We start from the raw sequence: 17,465 nt of genomic DNA on the forward strand, positions 1-17,465 counted from the left end.
AAATGCTTCTACTTATTACTCATCACACATCATCACTATGTAGATTCTTGGTCATCCAAGGTGGTAAATTCCATGACTTGTTCCAGTCATACTTTTTACTTTGGAGTGGTCATGGCCACATTTCTTGGCATTCTCAAAGACAACAGAAGCAGAGCTCACACACCTTAGTCAACAGACAAAAAAATAAAAAAATCTGTACTTCTGTTGGAATGCTTTGAGCTAATAGCCCAGCCCCCACCATAGATATACTTGTAACTCTTTCATGTACCGGTAATCCGTAAAGGCTACTCCAGAGATAGGGTCTGTATCTTAGGAGTAGGACGTTTTCTCTTCTTACTTGATGTTTTGGTAAAGTCTGCATGCTATCAGGTGGTAAATTAAGTTTGTAGTGGAGATGTTCCTTCTTCAAGGAACATATCGGAGATGTTCCTTCAAGGAACATCTCCACTACATGCAGAGCGCATGGCGTCATCAGTCGGAGAAGAGCAATAGAGCTGAACAGTCACGTGACGTCTCCTGCCCCGGAAGAGAGTTCCCCATTCATTTTCTCCATAGACATTTAGAAAAATCCTTCTATAACGAGTTTTAAGGCTGGAACCAAGCCAACCACCTACCTACTGAATCATGAGTGACCATAAAACATTTTGCTTGGAGCAAAAACAAAAAATAAGAATGGGGGAAATAAATATTTTTAATTCCCAATATCGCCCAGCCCTAGAATGAGTAAATAATTACTAATCTGTCATCATTATTGGTGCTTATTTCGTAAAGTCTGTCTTTATTTCTCTGACGTAGGCAATTTAAGACACCCCCCCCCCCTCCTCACTCATGTCTTGGTGTCTCCTTTGAAATTCTCTTCCACCCCTTCAGAAGGTGTGCTGGACACCTTTGAAAGCCTCTACTCTAGTATTCCCAGATGAAAAGAGGTGTGATATTGTGTGAGTGTGTGTGTGTGTGTGTGTGTGTGTGTGTGTGTGTGTGTGTGTGTGTGTGTGTGTGTGCGCGGGCGGTGGGTGAGATGTGTGTCCCCCAAAACACGTGCGACAACAGCTGAACATCAACACAATCAAGCGTCTGTTTAGGCCAAACTGCCGTTTAAAATCCCCTCCCCTCTTCACTATCTCTCCATCTCCTTTTTGCCTTTTCCTCCATTTTCTCCTCCTCCTCTTCTTCTTCACATTTCCCATCAAATTCACTGTTTTAAAATTGCCATAATTCAAGCTGGGTCTATAATTAGCATAACCGTTAGTTAAAGCACTTTAAAACTCAGGCACTTTACTAGAACACATTGTGAAGTCTCTAAGCCGCAACAGCCGTTCTGCAGTTGCAGTGAAGATTGTAGCTGAGAGACGAGATAATAGCCTCACGCTCTCATATGCGCTAGTCATCTCTCGCTAGTCAAATAACTGACACGTGATTGGGGGATAGTCCAGGAAATGAAAGGTACTAGAGCCTGACAGTGACACACAACTGGTGATCACTCAGGAGGTCTCTAATACCACAGTGGGACCACAGCTGTTGACCTGCAGTTTGGATGAAGGCACAGCTGATTGTTGCAATCTGCTTGCAGTGTCCCTCTGGGGGGATGGAAGAATTTAAATGGCACTAGGAGGAGAGGTGTGATGTTGACATTTTTTTCTGAATCAACCTTGTGCCATATATAAGCATTTTACAAAATGTCTATGGGAAAATAAATGGCGGATGAAAATCTCTGGTACAGTGCTGAAGCAGGAAGTGACGTTCCACTTTGGCTCTCCTCTCTATATGGAAATGTAGGAACGATGGAATACTGCTTCCTGATGCCACTGCATACCAAAGCGTATGTGAAACCACATATTATTTATTTGCCTACAGATGTTCTCATTTTGATTGATCTATTCTAGCTCATCTTTTAGTGAATGGAATATGTGTTGATGACGAGGGCGGTTCTCTTGTGTTGTTGCAGAAGCTCTCCAGAGACCAGACTTTGAGCACCAGGGTCTGACAGAAGCCGCCCGCTGGAACTCCAAAGAGAACCTGTTGGCCGGACCCAGCGAGAATGACCCCAACCTGTTTGTGGCGCTCTACGACTTTGTGGCCAGCGGTGACAACACCCTCAGCATTACTAAAGGTGAGGAAAACAGTGTGTGTGTGTGTGTGTGTGTGTGTGTGTGTGTGTGTGTGTGTGTGTGTGTGTGTGTGTGTGTGTGTGTGTGTGTGTGTGTGTGTGTGTGTGTGCGTGCGTGCGTGTGTGTGTGAGTGATGATGCTATCCGCTGGCAAAGTTGTACATGCACCCGCGCCGCGCTGTTTATATTAGAGGGAGTGTTTCTATTCAGCTGTCAGAAGTAACGTTTTGAAGTGTCACGAAAAACTAACATTTAATTAGGTGTCTTTCCACCATCTGGAGTGGACTTGAGCAAATAAATAGGCGTCTGAGCATAGAATGTAGCTACATTACTAAAATATTATACGAGAAAATCAAGTTTTCAAGAATTGATTAGTATTTGGGAAAGTCATTTTTTATTTCGTGTTAGCCATGATTCATGCTGTCCAAATATGAAGAGAAAGAAATGCGCTCTGTCATATTCAGATGCACAAAGTAACGGCAGGACAACCAGGACAGATGGCTGTCAGATGGGAACAGCAGTGCGTGCGACATTTCTGCTCCTTGGTAGTGGGAAAATACAACCCTGCAAACAACTGCTTTGCCATGCTGAAGTTTGTGAAAGTTGAAAGTTACTTAGGTGACACAGCGGTGAATATAAATGGCTATAGCGGAAATGTATGAATGGAAATGACACACTGGTTGTAGTAGGCTACTGCAACGTGTTTAATGCTCATAAACAATCATCTCCTCGTTAAAGCATACAGTAGCCGCCCATCTCCTCTCCTCGGCCTAATTGGCTTCTTGGACAACAACTCAGCATCTTCTGAGTGCGTGACTTTGTTATGGCAAGATTAAAAATGAAAATACGCTATTCTGAGATTTCGCATACTGTATATGTTCAAAAAACAATTTCAGTTCAGTTAATTTGTGCAGCAGCCTAGATTGGTCATCGATATTTTTGGTCACTTGACTCACTTTCATGGCCTTATTAGCCTTTGATGTATATTTTCCATTGAGTTTAGTAGAAAAACAAATGATGTCATTGCAGAGTCCACTCACCACAGGCTGTGTAAATACACTCTCCCTCTGGGATGCTTTTGGACGGAGGTCTTCCTCTGTACTTGCCATGTTGGTCCAGTGAGCCCTTTAGTGGAAGTTCCTGTGTTGTGTTGTGTTGTGTTGTGTTGTGTTGTGTTGTGTGTGGACAAACTCTGCCCGGTCTAAACACTTCAGGTCTAGACATCCTTCAAGTGTTCAGGATGTTATGCGCCTTACTGGAAATCCGCTTTTTGCCTCACGTCCTGTTGCCGTCTGTCTGTCTATCTGTCTGCCTGTCTACCTGTCTGTCTGTCTGCCTGTCTGTCTCTGTCTGTCTGTCTGCCTGTCTGTCTGTCTGTCTGCCTGTCTGCCTGTCTGTCTGTCTCTGTCTGTCTGCCTGTCTGTCTGTCTGTCTCTGTCTCATTCTGTCTGTCTGTCTGTGTCTGTCTGTCTCTGTCTGTCTCACTCTGTCTGTCTGTGTCTCACTCTGTCTGCCTGTCTGTCTGTCTGTGTCTGTCTCACTCTGCCTGTTTGTCTCCGTCTGTCTGTCTGTCTGTCTGTCTGTCTGTGTCTGCCTGTTTGTCTCTCTCTCTGTCTGTCTGCCTGCCTGTCTGTCTGTCTGTCTCTGTCTGCCTGCCTGTCTATGTCTCATTCTGTCTCACTCTGTCTGTCTGTCTCATTCTGTCTGTCTCACTCTCCCTGTCTGTCTGTCTGTCTGTCTGTCTGTCTGTCTCACTCTCCCTGTCTGTCTGTCTGTCTGTCTCACTCTCCCTGTCTGTCTGTCTGTCTGTCTGTCTGTCTGTCTCACTCTCCCTGTCTGTCTGTCTGTCTGTCTGTCTCACTCTGTCTGTCTGTCTGTCTGTCTGTCTGTCTCACTCTGTCTGTCTGTCTGTCTGTCACTCTGTCTGTCTGTCTGTCTGTCTGTCTCTGTCTGTCTGTCTCATTCTGTCTGTCTGTCTGTCTCTGTCTGTCTGTCTGTCTGTCTCTGTCTGTCTGTCTGTCTGTCTGTCTGTCTGTCTCATTCTGTCTGTCTGTCTGTCTGTCTGTCTGTCTGTCTGTCACTCTGTCTGTCTGTCTGTCTGTCTGTCTCACTCTGTCTGTCTGTCTGTCTGTCTGTCTCATTCTGTCTGTCTGTCTGTCTGTCTGTCTCACTCTGTCTGTCTGTCTGTCTGTCTGTCTGTCTGTCTGTCACTCTGTCTGTCTGTCTGTCTGTCTGTCTCACTCTGTCTGTCTGTCTGTCTGTCTGTCTGTCTGTCTCACTCTGTCTGTCTGTCTGTCTGTCTGTCTCTGTCTGTCTGTCTGTCTGTCTGTCTGTCTGTCTGTCTGTCTGTCTCACTCTGTCTGTCTGTCTGTCTGTCTGTCTCACTCTGTCTGTCTGTCTCACTCTGTCTGTCTGTCTGTCTGTCTGTCTGTCTGTCTGTCTGTCTCTTCCTGATGACTCCACTGAAGCGACTGAAACAATACTGCAGATGGATCACAGACAAAGGGGAAAGGAAGAGTCAGGAAGGAGAGAACTGGTGCACTGAAATAATCAATGAAATGATCTGTACAAAACACACATTTGGAAATAGCTTTCAGTTCATTCAAATATGCTCAATATTACAGTGTAAAGAGATCATTCTGGCTACATGTCCTGGTGCCAGTAAGTAGTTGCCTTGTAGTTACTAGTCTGTTTTGTTAACATTACATGGATTACATAATTACTGGATATGCCTAGTTGGAATTCATAGCAGTATATGATTAGATATGAGAAGCTGCTTATTATCAGTCAATCATGGGGGGGCATTAGCTCAGGAGGTAGAGCTGTCGCCTGGGAATCGGAAGGTTCCCGGTTCGAGGCTGGCTCCTCCCGGCAGTGTGCCGAAGTGTCCTTGAGCAAGACACTGAACCCCTAACTGCTCCCCGACGAGCAGTTAGCGCCCTGCATGGCTGCAGACGCCGTAAAAGCGCTTTGGGTAGTCGATAGACTACAGTATATAAAATGCGCTCTATAAATACAGTCCATTTACCATTTACCAATCATGTCAAGTAATTATCAGTTACCTAGCCTAATACATGAATTTGACTAATGTGATGGTACTAGTCTGCTCGTAGTCCCTGTTTCATGTTGAGTCATCCTGTCCAGGCTAAACTAGTCATCCCCTATCCAGGCTAAACTAGGGAAAAGAAGTCAAGCTCACACAGTGACGACCAGTGGAAAAGACAGACAACCCCAGACAATTTTCTGCAAGTCTGACTCAAAACACAATGACTAGGCATGGGAATCACCAGATGCCCCACGATACGATATTATCGCGATACTTAAGTCATGATATGATAACAGTGCGATATTGCGATATATTGCAGTTTATTCTCTTTTTTCCACTGCTAAGTATGTCCCCCAAAAAGGAAAACTTTGTCAACATTTGTTTGATCTAAGATCAAGTTTCCAGTCCGTTCATCTCACTTTAAAGGAGAATGTCTGTATTTTTCAACCTGGAACCTATTTTCTAAATCTTCTAGCTAACGTGAGCAGATTTATTTATTTTTAAATTGGCGCAGTATTGAGGAAGATCGCAGGTGCTTTGCGCGCGTGCCCCTCCTGCCTCGGCAGCCTGCACACCTGCACGTACGCCACTAAACAAGCTTATTTTAGCAACGCTCAGATTGTTTTTGAGAGAAAGAGAGAGAAAATGAACGCTTGTATTACCTTGCAGCAGCGTGTTCACCCCCTCTCCTGTCTCTCCATGCCCGCCTCTTCCCATACAAAACTTCCCCCCCCTAAGAACCAGGAAGTGCAGGGACTTCTGGGTACGCATAGTACGCCTACAAAAATACGTCATGATCCCTGCAGTGCCTCTTTGATATCAGCCTAATGTCCGCTGTGTTCCCCACCAGGAGAGAAGCTGCGCGTGCTGGGCTACAACCACAATGGAGAGTGGTGCGAGGCGCAGACCAAGAACGGCCAGGGCTGGGTGCCGTCCAACTACATCACTCCCGTCAACAGCCTGGAGAAGCACAGCTGGTACCACGGGCCCGTGTCGCGCAACGCCGCCGAGTACCTGCTCAGCTCGGGCATCAACGGCAGCTTCCTGGTCCGGGAGAGCGAGAGCAGCCCGGGCCAGAGGTCCATTTCCCTGCGGTACGAGGGTCGAGTCTACCATTACAGGATTAACACTGCGTCTGACAGCAAGGTGAGGCATGGGGGAGAGAGATGGACGCATCTCCACACACCAAGCTTTCTCCTAGAATTAGGTTCAAAACCCTCCTTTCTACCACCATAAACCACAACCCAGCACACAGACATGCACACACAGACATGTCTAAGCAGTTTGTTGACTTAACGAATCTAGAAAAACTTCCATTTGTGGATGTTTATTTGTCATTGCTTCTGCCTAAATCAGGGGTGGGCAACTGGCGGCCCCCGACCTCACTCAGTGTGGCCCCTGGGTGGGAAAAAAAAAAAAAAAAAGTTTTGGTTAGGTTAGACCACCGAAATCTGTGTTTTTATTTTACTGTACAACCCAGAACATGGCGCTAATAATGGCATTAGCATTGTCCATCCACATACTGTTTAACGTTAGCATTTGAGCTAATGCTATTATACATGCAACATTACTAATCTGATTAATATCACATATTTGGGTGATGTAGCCCATCAAATTGCTATAGCGGGCTGTTCTAAAGCTAGAGCAAAGTTTCTGGCGTCATCTGAATGGAAGAATTACTCAATTTGAATATGAAAAATATAAATGTTGGTATAATAAACTTGGATTACCAGTCCTTTTCGTCAAATTAGTAGCTATAATTGGGAGTGATGGTGTTACAGTAGGCTACTCACTGGTGGAAGTGCACGGTCACAATCTGACCCTCTGGTATAGCGAGGACATTTTTTGTGTGGCCCTCTCTATCATCAAAGTTGCCCATCCCTGGCCTAAATGATCTTCAAGATAGACACTTACATGGAATCACTCAGCTCTAGTTGGAACGTATGAAAGAGTATTATGATGCATAAGCCCACAGTACAAACAAATGACTAGGGCTGGGCAATATAATCGATACGGCAATATATCGCGATATTTTATTTCCCGATACTGTATCGATACTTGGACGCCAAGTATCGCGATATAAAAAATAAAAAAAAGTTTTTGCAGGCCATGCCATGCCAGGCCTCTGCATCTGGTGATTCCCACCCCTAATCGATACTGTATCGATATTTCCCATATCGATGCGTTCAGTAACACTCAACACTCAGTAGTTTTGACTAAATTTGTCCACTAACTTATCAGTATAAAGTGATGTACCGGTACATATTATTACCACTACAGTGTGTTGTATCTTTAGCTCTATTATTTAATTTTGAGTAAATTCTGTAGAATATCGCAAAATATATCGCAATATGTATCGCATCGCAATATATCGTGATACAATCGTATCGTGACCCAAGTATCGTGATACGTATCGTATCGTGAGATCCTTGCCAATACCCAGCCCTACAAACGACGGCTGTGAAGACTGTTGACATGTATGTTAAGCACGGGGGATGATGGCTTTTCTGCCGGTGTAGCAGCACCTGGAGAATGCTAGGGTCGTATATCGCTTTGGGATTTCCCCTAGAAATGCTAGTTGATGTGTGAGTGAAGAAGCCCTCCAGCTGCAGAGAGCTGCCACCTCTCCTGTGTGTGATGGAGCGAGCGAGGTGAGCTTGGCTAGAGGAACGCTCGGCATGACAGGAATGCCCCTAACCACCACTCTGCGGCTCGTAACGGCCAGTAGACACAAGGACAGAGCAGAAGGCTCGCCAGACGCTGACGCAGACGCTAAGACATGCATCTGTGCAGGCAGATGCACACGGACGGACTCTCCCAAGCACACACCATAGACCCTTTTCACGGGGGCCATTTTGTGTCGAAAAGGCAGAATAAACACGGGTGCAAGCAAAACACTAAATGAGGGTTTCCAAATTCCAATCATGGAAGTTGGAAACCCTCATTACCCTGCCTTTTCGACACAAAATGGCCCCTGTGAGAAGGGTCTGTTCCACATTGTTTTAATGCCCCCCACAGAGAGTTACCAGTCAGGAGTCTGGTATGGTGGACTTTTCCAAAAACTTTGAGATTACCTCAGCAATCCTCAACACTAAACCTTCCTTCATCTGACTACAGTAGGTCATGAACATTACTCTGATTAACAGAGGTTCCCGGATATTAACATTGCTGTTATGGCCGATAACTGATATTTACTGATGTTGATACGATCTGTATAAATACATGTTTGTATGATAATCACATTTTGAACATACTGAAAAACGTTGGCCGATACCCATAACCGATATTAACAATGCTGTTATTTTGCTCTTCGGGCAGATATATATGGGCAACATATGATTTCCAATATATCATGCATGCCTAGTTCCCGTGTTAATAAAACTCAGGCTGTTGTGGGGGTTTTTTTACGTTAGGCCTTAATTTGATAAGTGGTCATGGAATTCGCCAGGGGTTGGATTATAATAGACCATTAAATCCTCTTTCGATTTCAAAGGGTCTTTTCACACCAGTCAAGCTTGTTCTTTTTCACTTTCTCCTTTAACTCGTGCAAAGAGTCCATTCACGAGTAAAGACATGAGCTGTATGTTTTCCTTGAGGATGGGGCTTTGCATAGAGCACAACAGAGACTGAGTCATGTGATGGCTTATGTAAGACCGGGACAATGGAAAAGACTGTGTCCGTCCAGTCAGGCTCCGACCAATATCCTTCCCCCGACAAACTTCATGACAAATGGCTTTTGAGTGGGCTGTGATCCCTCTGGAGGAAGAACATATTTTACGGCACTATTTATTTCAGTGAAGAAGACTTTGTGCCACTTTGCCTGCTACACATAGCCTAATATTACTATAATACTAAATATATATCTTATCTTAATGTCCCATCCATTATGCATATTGCAATACTGTTTTAATGCATTTTAGTGGCGGTGTTGCACTGTTCTGATAGCACTTTGCCCTGCAACTTTTCTTGCCTAAAATTATTAACTGCAAATATAAAATGTTTGTAATCTAATTTGACATAAACAAATAGTTTGCAGGTCATAAGTCATGGCAGATGTCAACTCCAGGAAGATAACATTTTATATTGTTCTTGCTGGAAAGCCAATTGCCCTTTGGGGACAGAATAAATTTGAAGCTTAAGAAGTTTAATTTGATTTTTTTAATTATCGCTGAAAATATATGACCTATTAGCCATTTTCATGGATTGACATTATGACCTATAATTTATCTTCATCAAAAACAGTGCCTGTCACCTGACGAAGCTCGCAATTAGTGTTATTGCCATTAGCTCTTAAAGTTCCCTATTCATATCCTCAGCTGAATAGACGTGTAAGCTTCCACTCTGTTAGTTACTCATAATAAAATGAAGATAACAGTATTTTGACAGCTTGTCCCCTATAGAAGTTTAACTTCAGAGTTGTCCGTTAAGTCGCGAGGTTGTCTCATGCACGTCCCCCTCTCTCCTCCAGCTGTACGTCTCGTCGGAGAGCCGTTTCAACACCCTGGCGGAGCTGGTGCACCACCACTCCACGGTGGCCGACGGCCTCATCACCACGCTGCACTACCCGGCGCCCAAACGCAACAAGCCCACCATCTACGGAGTGTCGCCCAACTACGACAAGTGGGAGATGGAGCGCACCGACATCACCATGAAGCACAAGCTGGGCGGGGGCCAGTATGGCGAGGTCTACGAGGGCGTGTGGAAGAAGTACAGCCTCACTGTGGCCGTCAAGACACTCAAGGTACAGAAGAGAGACACGTTCTTTATTCAGGAGTCAGAGATGGAAGCGGGTGGCATTTTCTCAATGTGGTGGCTACAGTCTTGAAGCCCATACATTTAGACTTTATGAGCAAAAAACACTGTCAAGTCAAATCGGAATCTAGACTGGTGGAGAAACGTGTTCACACCTACTCGACACCTCACATGGTAACGTTAAGTTGCTTTGTTTTGGCTGAATAATGCCACCACCTGGTGTTGCATCGATGCAACAGCAGCTACCGTGTGTTTTCAACAACAACGTTAACCCTGCATGCCTCCTCTCTGTCACTCTGTCCAGGAGGATACGATGGAGGTGGAAGAGTTTCTCAAGGAGGCTGCTGTCATGAAAGAGATCAAACACCCCAACCTGGTACAGCTACTGGGTATGTTCAACAAAGGATTCCTTTGGCCTCACATTAGTAAATGCTAATGAGTCATTGGTTCGCAAAGTGGGGTTCCCCAGCAAAAAGGGTAATGATTTATTGATACTATAAATCCATCCATAATTAACACATTGACAGAATGTATGACTACTTTGGTCATTGGTTTCATACACTTTCTGTAACATCTAAAAGCAAAAAGCTGATCAGATGGGGACCCTGGGACAAAATAATATCAATAATATCGTGGTCTAATTTGTGTCAGTTTAGGGGTCCTTGACGTGAAAAAGTTAGAGAACCACTCATTTATAGATTTGCAAATGTGTGTATTTAGCAGATTTCCAAATTTACATTTACATAGATTTTTTTGCTTGGTGTGCAAATGTGCGTCATTAGGTATTCCTGTTATCAGATTTGTGGACATAAGTAACATGGGAACAGAATAATAAATCGGTGAACACTGACATGTTTTCTCTTGTCCTTGCCAGGGGTTTGCACACGGGAGCCGCCATTTTACATTATCACAGAGTTCATGACGCATGGCAATCTGCTGGACTACCTGAGGGAGTGCAACAGGGAGGAGGTGAACGCGGTGGTGCTGCTCTACATGGCCACGCAGATCTCCTCTGCCATGGAGTACCTGGAGAGGAAGAACTTCATCCACAGGTGGGTGGAAACATCTCAGGCTTCCTTACTAACCCAGAAGTCTCCTTTTCCTTCTCTAAGCCTCTAAATGCCTTCGAGTCTGAGTGCTGACCTACAACTGATTTTAGGTTTTGGTCATAATAAAGTTTATGTCATGAGAGCATTTTACTGCATGAATTCCAGAGGACCAGACCTGCTTTGACCGTAGGTTTCAGTCTTAATGCACACGTTCACTTTTCCACACAGATTGTCCCTCTCATTGCTGTGCTGTTTTATAACACGGTTACAAGCAACAAGCTCCCTCAGACATGCCTCCCTTGTGGCTGCGTTCCGATCGGCTAGTAGTTCCCAGCGAAGGGGACTGCACAGGGTATGCAGCCATATTACTTAACAGGGCTCAATACCCTGTGCAGTCCACTCCGAAGGGGAACTACTACCAGATCGGAACGCTGTTTTGTTAGCACTAGGGATGTTCATTTTGAAAAATTTCCAAAATCGATAATCGGTGAAAATTAACGATCAATTATCGATTACGGTATCGATCATATTAATACTTAGAAAATTTTCAATTTTCATTTTTTTTTTTTTTTTTTTTTTTTTACAAAATGAATGCCTATGGCAGAAAATACGAAAGACAACATGTTCTCCTCAATGAACTCTTTATTTCAATGTGTCTCCTCTCCAACACTCTGCTGTCCCCGGCGCATGCCGGTGTGAATTTCCCATGTTTAAAACAGTTTTGTTGGCACAAAGGCCCATGCCCAGCCAGAAAACTAGAGACTATATGAAGCTCCACCTCACGTTAGTCGGCTGTGCAATGGAGTGGGGCGAGGAGGAACAAATTCCACCCAAACCTAGTCCGCAAAAAAAAAAAAAAAAATGATAATTAAAAAATCGATCCAAATGCCACAGGATCGATTCCAATCCTTAACGATCAATTATCGATTTTCGATAATTGATGAACATCCCTAGTTAGCACTGAGGTTATTCTGAACCACTTCCATCTTTGTCACAGGAGGACAGAGCTGCATCACAAAGAAGGCTGTGTTGCAACATAGCGTTTGTCCCGGCATGTTTTTAACGAGGTCCTTTCGAGGCAAAGAGATGATTTATGTCTTATTCGCCCATCTGCATCTTAATCTTTAAGCCTGTCGGGACTCGGCTCATCATTCTGCTCCACACAAGAAATCCAATGGAATTTCAACTGCAGTGGATGTGGGAACGAAAACACAATTGATATTTTCGCCCCTTATTTCATGGTTGCCTGTGTGTTCAACTTGTATACATATCTGGACTTTTAATGTCTCAACTGCAACCACTTTGACATTTCAGATAGTATGGTATAGCTATTGTGATTTTTACCAAACTCATTCTGATTGGAGAAAGTCAGGATTCCACCATCAACTCCTCGTCATCGTTGCTTGTGCCTCTTGTGTTTTCAGGGACTTAGCTGCCCGTAACTGTCTGGTCGGGGAGAACCACCTGGTGAAGGTAGCAGACTTCGGCCTGAGCAGGCTAATGACGGGGGACACCTACACCGCCCACGCCGGCGCCAAGTTCCCCATCAAATGGACCGCTCCAGAGAGTCTGGCCTATAACAAGTTCTCTATTAAATCTGACGTGTGGGGTGAGTTTGATCCCTGGTGTTCCAAGTTGAATTGAGAATTTCTTTCAGATTCCTCACTTCACAAGGGGAAACAATTTGCTTATTAAAGCGTTACCCCAAATCCTCCCAAGATAGTTTATTCCCGGTCTCTAAAGAAGTTGATTTCCCCCCAGTTTCTCATCATTACAATGCAGTGATGTTTCTGTCTGTTGTTGTGTGAACCAAACAACTCATTGTCCTATGTCTTCATCCCCAGCATTCGGCGTGCTGCTGTGGGAGATCGCCACGTACGGCATGTCTCCGTACCCCGGCATTGACCTCTCCCAGGTGTATGAGCTGCTGGAGAAGGACTACCGCATGGACCGACCAGAGGGCTGCCCCGAGAAGGTCTACGAGCTCATGAGGGCCTGTGAGTGCCAAAGAACCTCTCTCCATAACCGGACTAATTTGATCATTTGAGCCATTATTGCTCAGCGATATGTCAAATTCAGATGGACTATTCATGTATGGGCTGGGCTTTTTGGGGGGTGTCTTCTGACCAGGTTGGAAGTGGAACCCTGCGGAGCGCCCGTCTTTTGCTGAAACTCACCAGGCCTTTGAGACCATGTTCCAGGAGTCCAGCATCTCTGATGGTCAGTGCTGCTTTCTTTCTTGCCCAGAGTCCAGAAAACAACTCCTATCCCAGTTAAGCACAAAGCAAAGGGGTTTGGTCATCTATTAAGTCTTGACGTGCTGCATGTGTATATTCAGAGGTGGAGAAGGAGCTGGGGAAGAAAGGGAAGAAGGTGACTTTAGGCTCCATCCAGCAGGCTCCACAGCTGCCCACTAAGACCAGAAGTCTGCGCAAAAACATGGACAACCGGGACGGAGACGGCCCCGGTGAGCACCTCTGTTTTGATAAGCGCTCTATTAATTGAGATTATTTATTTATTTATTTATTCAATTAAATTAATGATTATTCCCTGTGTTTTCTGTGCTCTTTGTCAGACTCAGTGGAGCCAGAGGTGGCCGTGTCATCACCCATGCTCCCAAGGAAAGAGCGCCCCCTCCTGGACGGCAACCTGAATGACGATGACCGCTTGCTCCCTAAAGACAAGGACAAAACCCGAGGCAGTGGCTTCCTCAGCCTCATCAAGAAGAAGAAAAAGAATGCGCCCGCCCCCCCCAAACGCAGCTCGTCCTTCAGAGAGATCGATGTCCACCCTGAGAGGAGGGGCCTTACGCCAGACCCCCGAGACATGGACAGCTTCAACAACGGCGCATCCATGTCCTTTAATGACACGCTCAACATCGACAGCTTAAAGTTCCTGGGGGCGAACAACAACGGGGCGGCGGGCATCACCAACGGGGCACCCACCTACCCAGGGCCACTTTTCCCCAGGAAGAAAGGAGCACCCGCAGTGCCTGGCCCGGGGGGTAAGAGCCCTACCACGCCGCCCAGCGAGGAGGAGCTGGTGTCTAACTCCAAGCGCTTCCTGCGCTCCTCCTCCGCCTCTAGCATGCCGCCTGGCTCGGACGGCACCGAGTGGAAGTCCGTCACCCTGCCCCGAGACCTGGGCCAGCGCCACTTTGACTCGGGCACCTTTGGGGGCAAGCCGGCACTACCGCGCAAACGAGCCAACGAGCAGAAAGGGGAGAACAACGCCCCGAGGATGGGCACCCTGACTCCGCCGCCACGTCTGCCGAAGAAGGCAGAGGATACGACCGATGAAGTGTTCAAAGACACCGATCCCAGTCCGGGGTCCAGCCCGCAGGTGCTGACACCGAGGCCGGTCAGGAGGCCCGGCGGCCTGGAGAACTCCAAGACCAGCGCCCTGCATGCGGAGCTCCTCAAGCCAAACGTCTTCCCCGCTCTGGGGGCGGCCGGGGACGAGTGCAGGGCCCGTCGAAATAAACACAACGCCGACAGAGGGAAGTTCCACAAACCCAAGCCGGCCCCGCCTCCGCCGCCGCCATCCAACGCCAAATCGGGCAAGATGTCCCGCAGCCCCACCCACGAGCTCCCCTCCCCCTCGGACACCAAAGCTAAGGGCCTCCCCTCTCTCTCCGATCCCCAGCACACAACTGATCAGGCCCGCACGCCCCTCGGCGACGGCTCCAAGAAACTGCCGCCGGGCTCCGCCTCCAAACCTCAACCGTCAAAGACCTCCGCTTCAGTGACCTCCTCCCTCTCCTGCCAGAGCCTCGGGGGCTTCTCCTCCTCCCTGGCCTCCCCCGGCGATCAGGCCACGCCCACTGCTTTCATCCCCCTCGTGAACACCCGGCGATCCCTCCGCAAGACCGCCCCCCGCCAGGCGGCCGAGCGCACGCCCAACTCGGCCGTGACGCGGGAGATGGTGCTGGACGGCGCCGAGCTCCTCCGCGCCGCCATTTGCCGCAACTCGGAGCAGTTGGGTAGCCATAGTGCCGTGCTGGAGGCCGGCAAGAACCTGTCAAAGTACTGCATCAGCTACGTGGAGTCCATCCAGCAGATGAGGAACAAGTTCGCCTTCCGCGAGGCCATCAACAAGCTCGAGAGCAGCCTGCGTGAGCTGCAGATCTGCCCCACCGCCACCGGGGGCACCAGCGCACAGCAGGACTTCAGCAAACTGCTCTCCTCTGTCAAAGAGATCAGCGACATTGTTCAGAGGTAGCGCCACAGAGTCTCCGCGCCCCGAGACATCTTACGACCCATTTTCCTGGCTAACTGCATGAACCATGGTTGTTTTCATATTAAATGTGGTCCATGCTGAACTCGTGTTAGAGAGCGGACGGTAAAAGCCTGCTCCAGCGCTACGGAGTCTGGAGTACACACTTTGAACACTTAAGCCTGTGGTTATTGTGGATGGAATCAAAGGAATCGTTCTGACGTTTTTCAAACAGAGTTTGTAACATGGAAAAGCCTTAACTATGAATGAACACATCTTTTGGCCTTAACGAGAGGCTCGGGGGCCAATTCCGCATCAACATGACTTTTCACCAATCATTTTTGAAATGATCATGTCTTATGCTTTCTAACTGCCCCCCGGTCCCCCCCCCCCCCCCCCCCCCCCCTTCAGTAGATGAAAGCCCTGTGATATTCATTCCCATCGCCATCAGTGTGTTACATTTTGCATTGGTGCCGATGACAATGTGCAAAAAAAAACTGTTTGAGGATGCCTTCTAACATTCAAATAACTTGTCTCATAACTTCTCACCTGTAAGAATTAGGGAGCTTCTGGAATCGCACGTTTCTAACGTGACGGCTCTAGCCACCTCATCCACCATCGCCCCTCAGCTTGTACCATTTGTGTGATGAAATGACTGATGGAAATGTGTGCGTGTGTCAGTATTTAGTTTGAATGAATGCTTTACTGCAGTATTTGCAACCGTGTGCCATAAAGGAATGATGGAAGCAAGCAAGCAGACTAGGCGGTATGAACACCTAGGCTCCGCCTTTTGGCTTCTCTGCACAACGTGGTAACAAAATGGTGCCTTAAATGCTATTGTTAGAGCTATGTTTCAAGAATTGCCACTTTGAAAAGTGCAGAGATGCGGCTCAGGTTGGACTGTGCCAAGTGGTTAAGAGTGCTTATTGGATTAAAATGTCTGATCTCCATACCAAACACAATTTGTCTCCAGTATAGACTGGAGAGGGACCAGGGTGATCCGGCTCTCAGTGGATCTGAACGTTGCTTTATGTTTTCCTCAGACTGAACGCTTTGCCGTTTTTTTATCCATTTGATTCAACATTCTCTACATGCCAGTCACAAAAGCCATCAGTAGCAGCTTGGCCTCGGTAGCAGCACGCTGTTGGTTCTGTCTAGAGGGATCACAGACGGACGGTGTGTCTCCGACCACTGGACAGGCGGGAACGGCCCCCTTCGCCTAAAACACATTCATTTGTTTGGGTTTCAGTGCAGAGCAAAGAGTTCGTCGCATGGTCTAAATGCTGTTTCCGAGGCCTTTCCACCCCAGCAAAAACACAAATCCTGGGGGAAACACTGGACTGAATTTTAAATGAAATTAAATGTGTGTTTATGGATATCTGTCACTTGCTGTCTTACAAAATTTATTGTATAAGTGAGAAGCTGACCATTATAAACTGTAAAAAAAAAAGAGAAAAAACATGAAATTCCACTGTAACATCATTATGTTCCTTTATGCTCTTTTCTGCATCTCTTGTTGGACGTTTTCAGTGTTTGTGCTGTTGCCCCGTCTTGACTGCGATGCCCGAGGACACAAGTCAACCACATGCTGCCTTGACTTCACCATGGTACTGTCAATGTTGGCTCATTCTGTCTCTGTGTTTATCCCTCCCCTTTACCAATCATACCACTACTTTTCTTTTGTATCCGAGCCTCCTCACCAGTTTTGTAGACAGTTTGCTTTCCTTTGTAAATACATATTTTCTTTTTTTTCCTATTTGTTCCTCCCTCTAGCCTTGGTGCAATTTTTGTTGCAATAAAATACAAAGCAGATGTACTACTTGAAATACATTACTATTGAGTTGTTGGTGCTTTTTCATGCATGCAATGCATCTATGAATTTGGCAATGTGGGCCGTTTAAAGAATTGTAAGAAGTGTAAAGAGCACCCGTGCGGTTGACCTGACTGCAGTTACGGAGTGGTTAACTACATGTAGTTGTATTATCTCTAAAGATCTATCTCTAGAGATAATAGAGATAAATCTCGAGATAATAGAGATATATCTATTATCTCGAGATCAATCTCAAATATAAATCTATTGTCTCTAAAGATTTATCTCTAGAGATAATAGAGATAAATCTCTATTATCTCTAGAGATACATCTCAGAAATATAAATCTATTATCTCTAAAGATTTATCTCGAGATAATAGAGATAAATCTCTAGAGATAGATAAATATCTTATCTCGAGATAAATCTCAGAAATATAAATCTATTATCTCTAAAGATTTATCTCTAGAGATAAATCTCTAAAGATA

The 17,465-nt window shown here is 46.1% G+C and overlaps 1 protein-coding gene across 3 annotated transcripts in view; it reads left to right on the top strand.

Moving 5' to 3' along the window:
- Window positions 1-16,980, top strand: part of abl1 (c-abl oncogene 1, non-receptor tyrosine kinase) — a 61,019-nt gene extending 44,039 nt beyond the window's left edge. For 2 of the 3 annotated variants that reach the window (XM_083657701.1, XM_083657703.1), the window contains 10 exons: window positions 1,946-2,110; window positions 6,004-6,299; window positions 9,622-9,894; window positions 10,210-10,294; window positions 10,780-10,957; window positions 12,379-12,563; window positions 12,799-12,951; window positions 13,085-13,174; window positions 13,293-13,421; window positions 13,530-16,980. In XM_083657701.1, coding sequence (XP_083513827.1) covers window positions 1,946-2,110; window positions 6,004-6,299; window positions 9,622-9,894; window positions 10,210-10,294; window positions 10,780-10,957; window positions 12,379-12,563; window positions 12,799-12,951; window positions 13,085-13,174; window positions 13,293-13,421; window positions 13,530-15,175 — 3,200 coding nt within the window. In that variant the 3' untranslated portion in view covers window positions 15,176-16,980. The remainder of the gene's footprint in view (window positions 1-1,945; window positions 2,111-6,003; window positions 6,300-9,621; window positions 9,895-10,209; window positions 10,295-10,779; window positions 10,958-12,378; window positions 12,564-12,798; window positions 12,952-13,084; window positions 13,175-13,292; window positions 13,422-13,529) is intronic. The other variant, XM_083657702.1, reaches the window with a different exon arrangement.
- Window positions 16,981-17,465: the final 485 nt, after the last annotated feature.

Source organism: Poromitra crassiceps (assembly GCF_964638095.1).
Source record: "Poromitra crassiceps genome assembly, chromosome: 21".
NCBI classification, from domain to species: Eukaryota; Metazoa; Chordata; class Actinopteri; order Beryciformes; family Melamphaidae; genus Poromitra; species Poromitra crassiceps.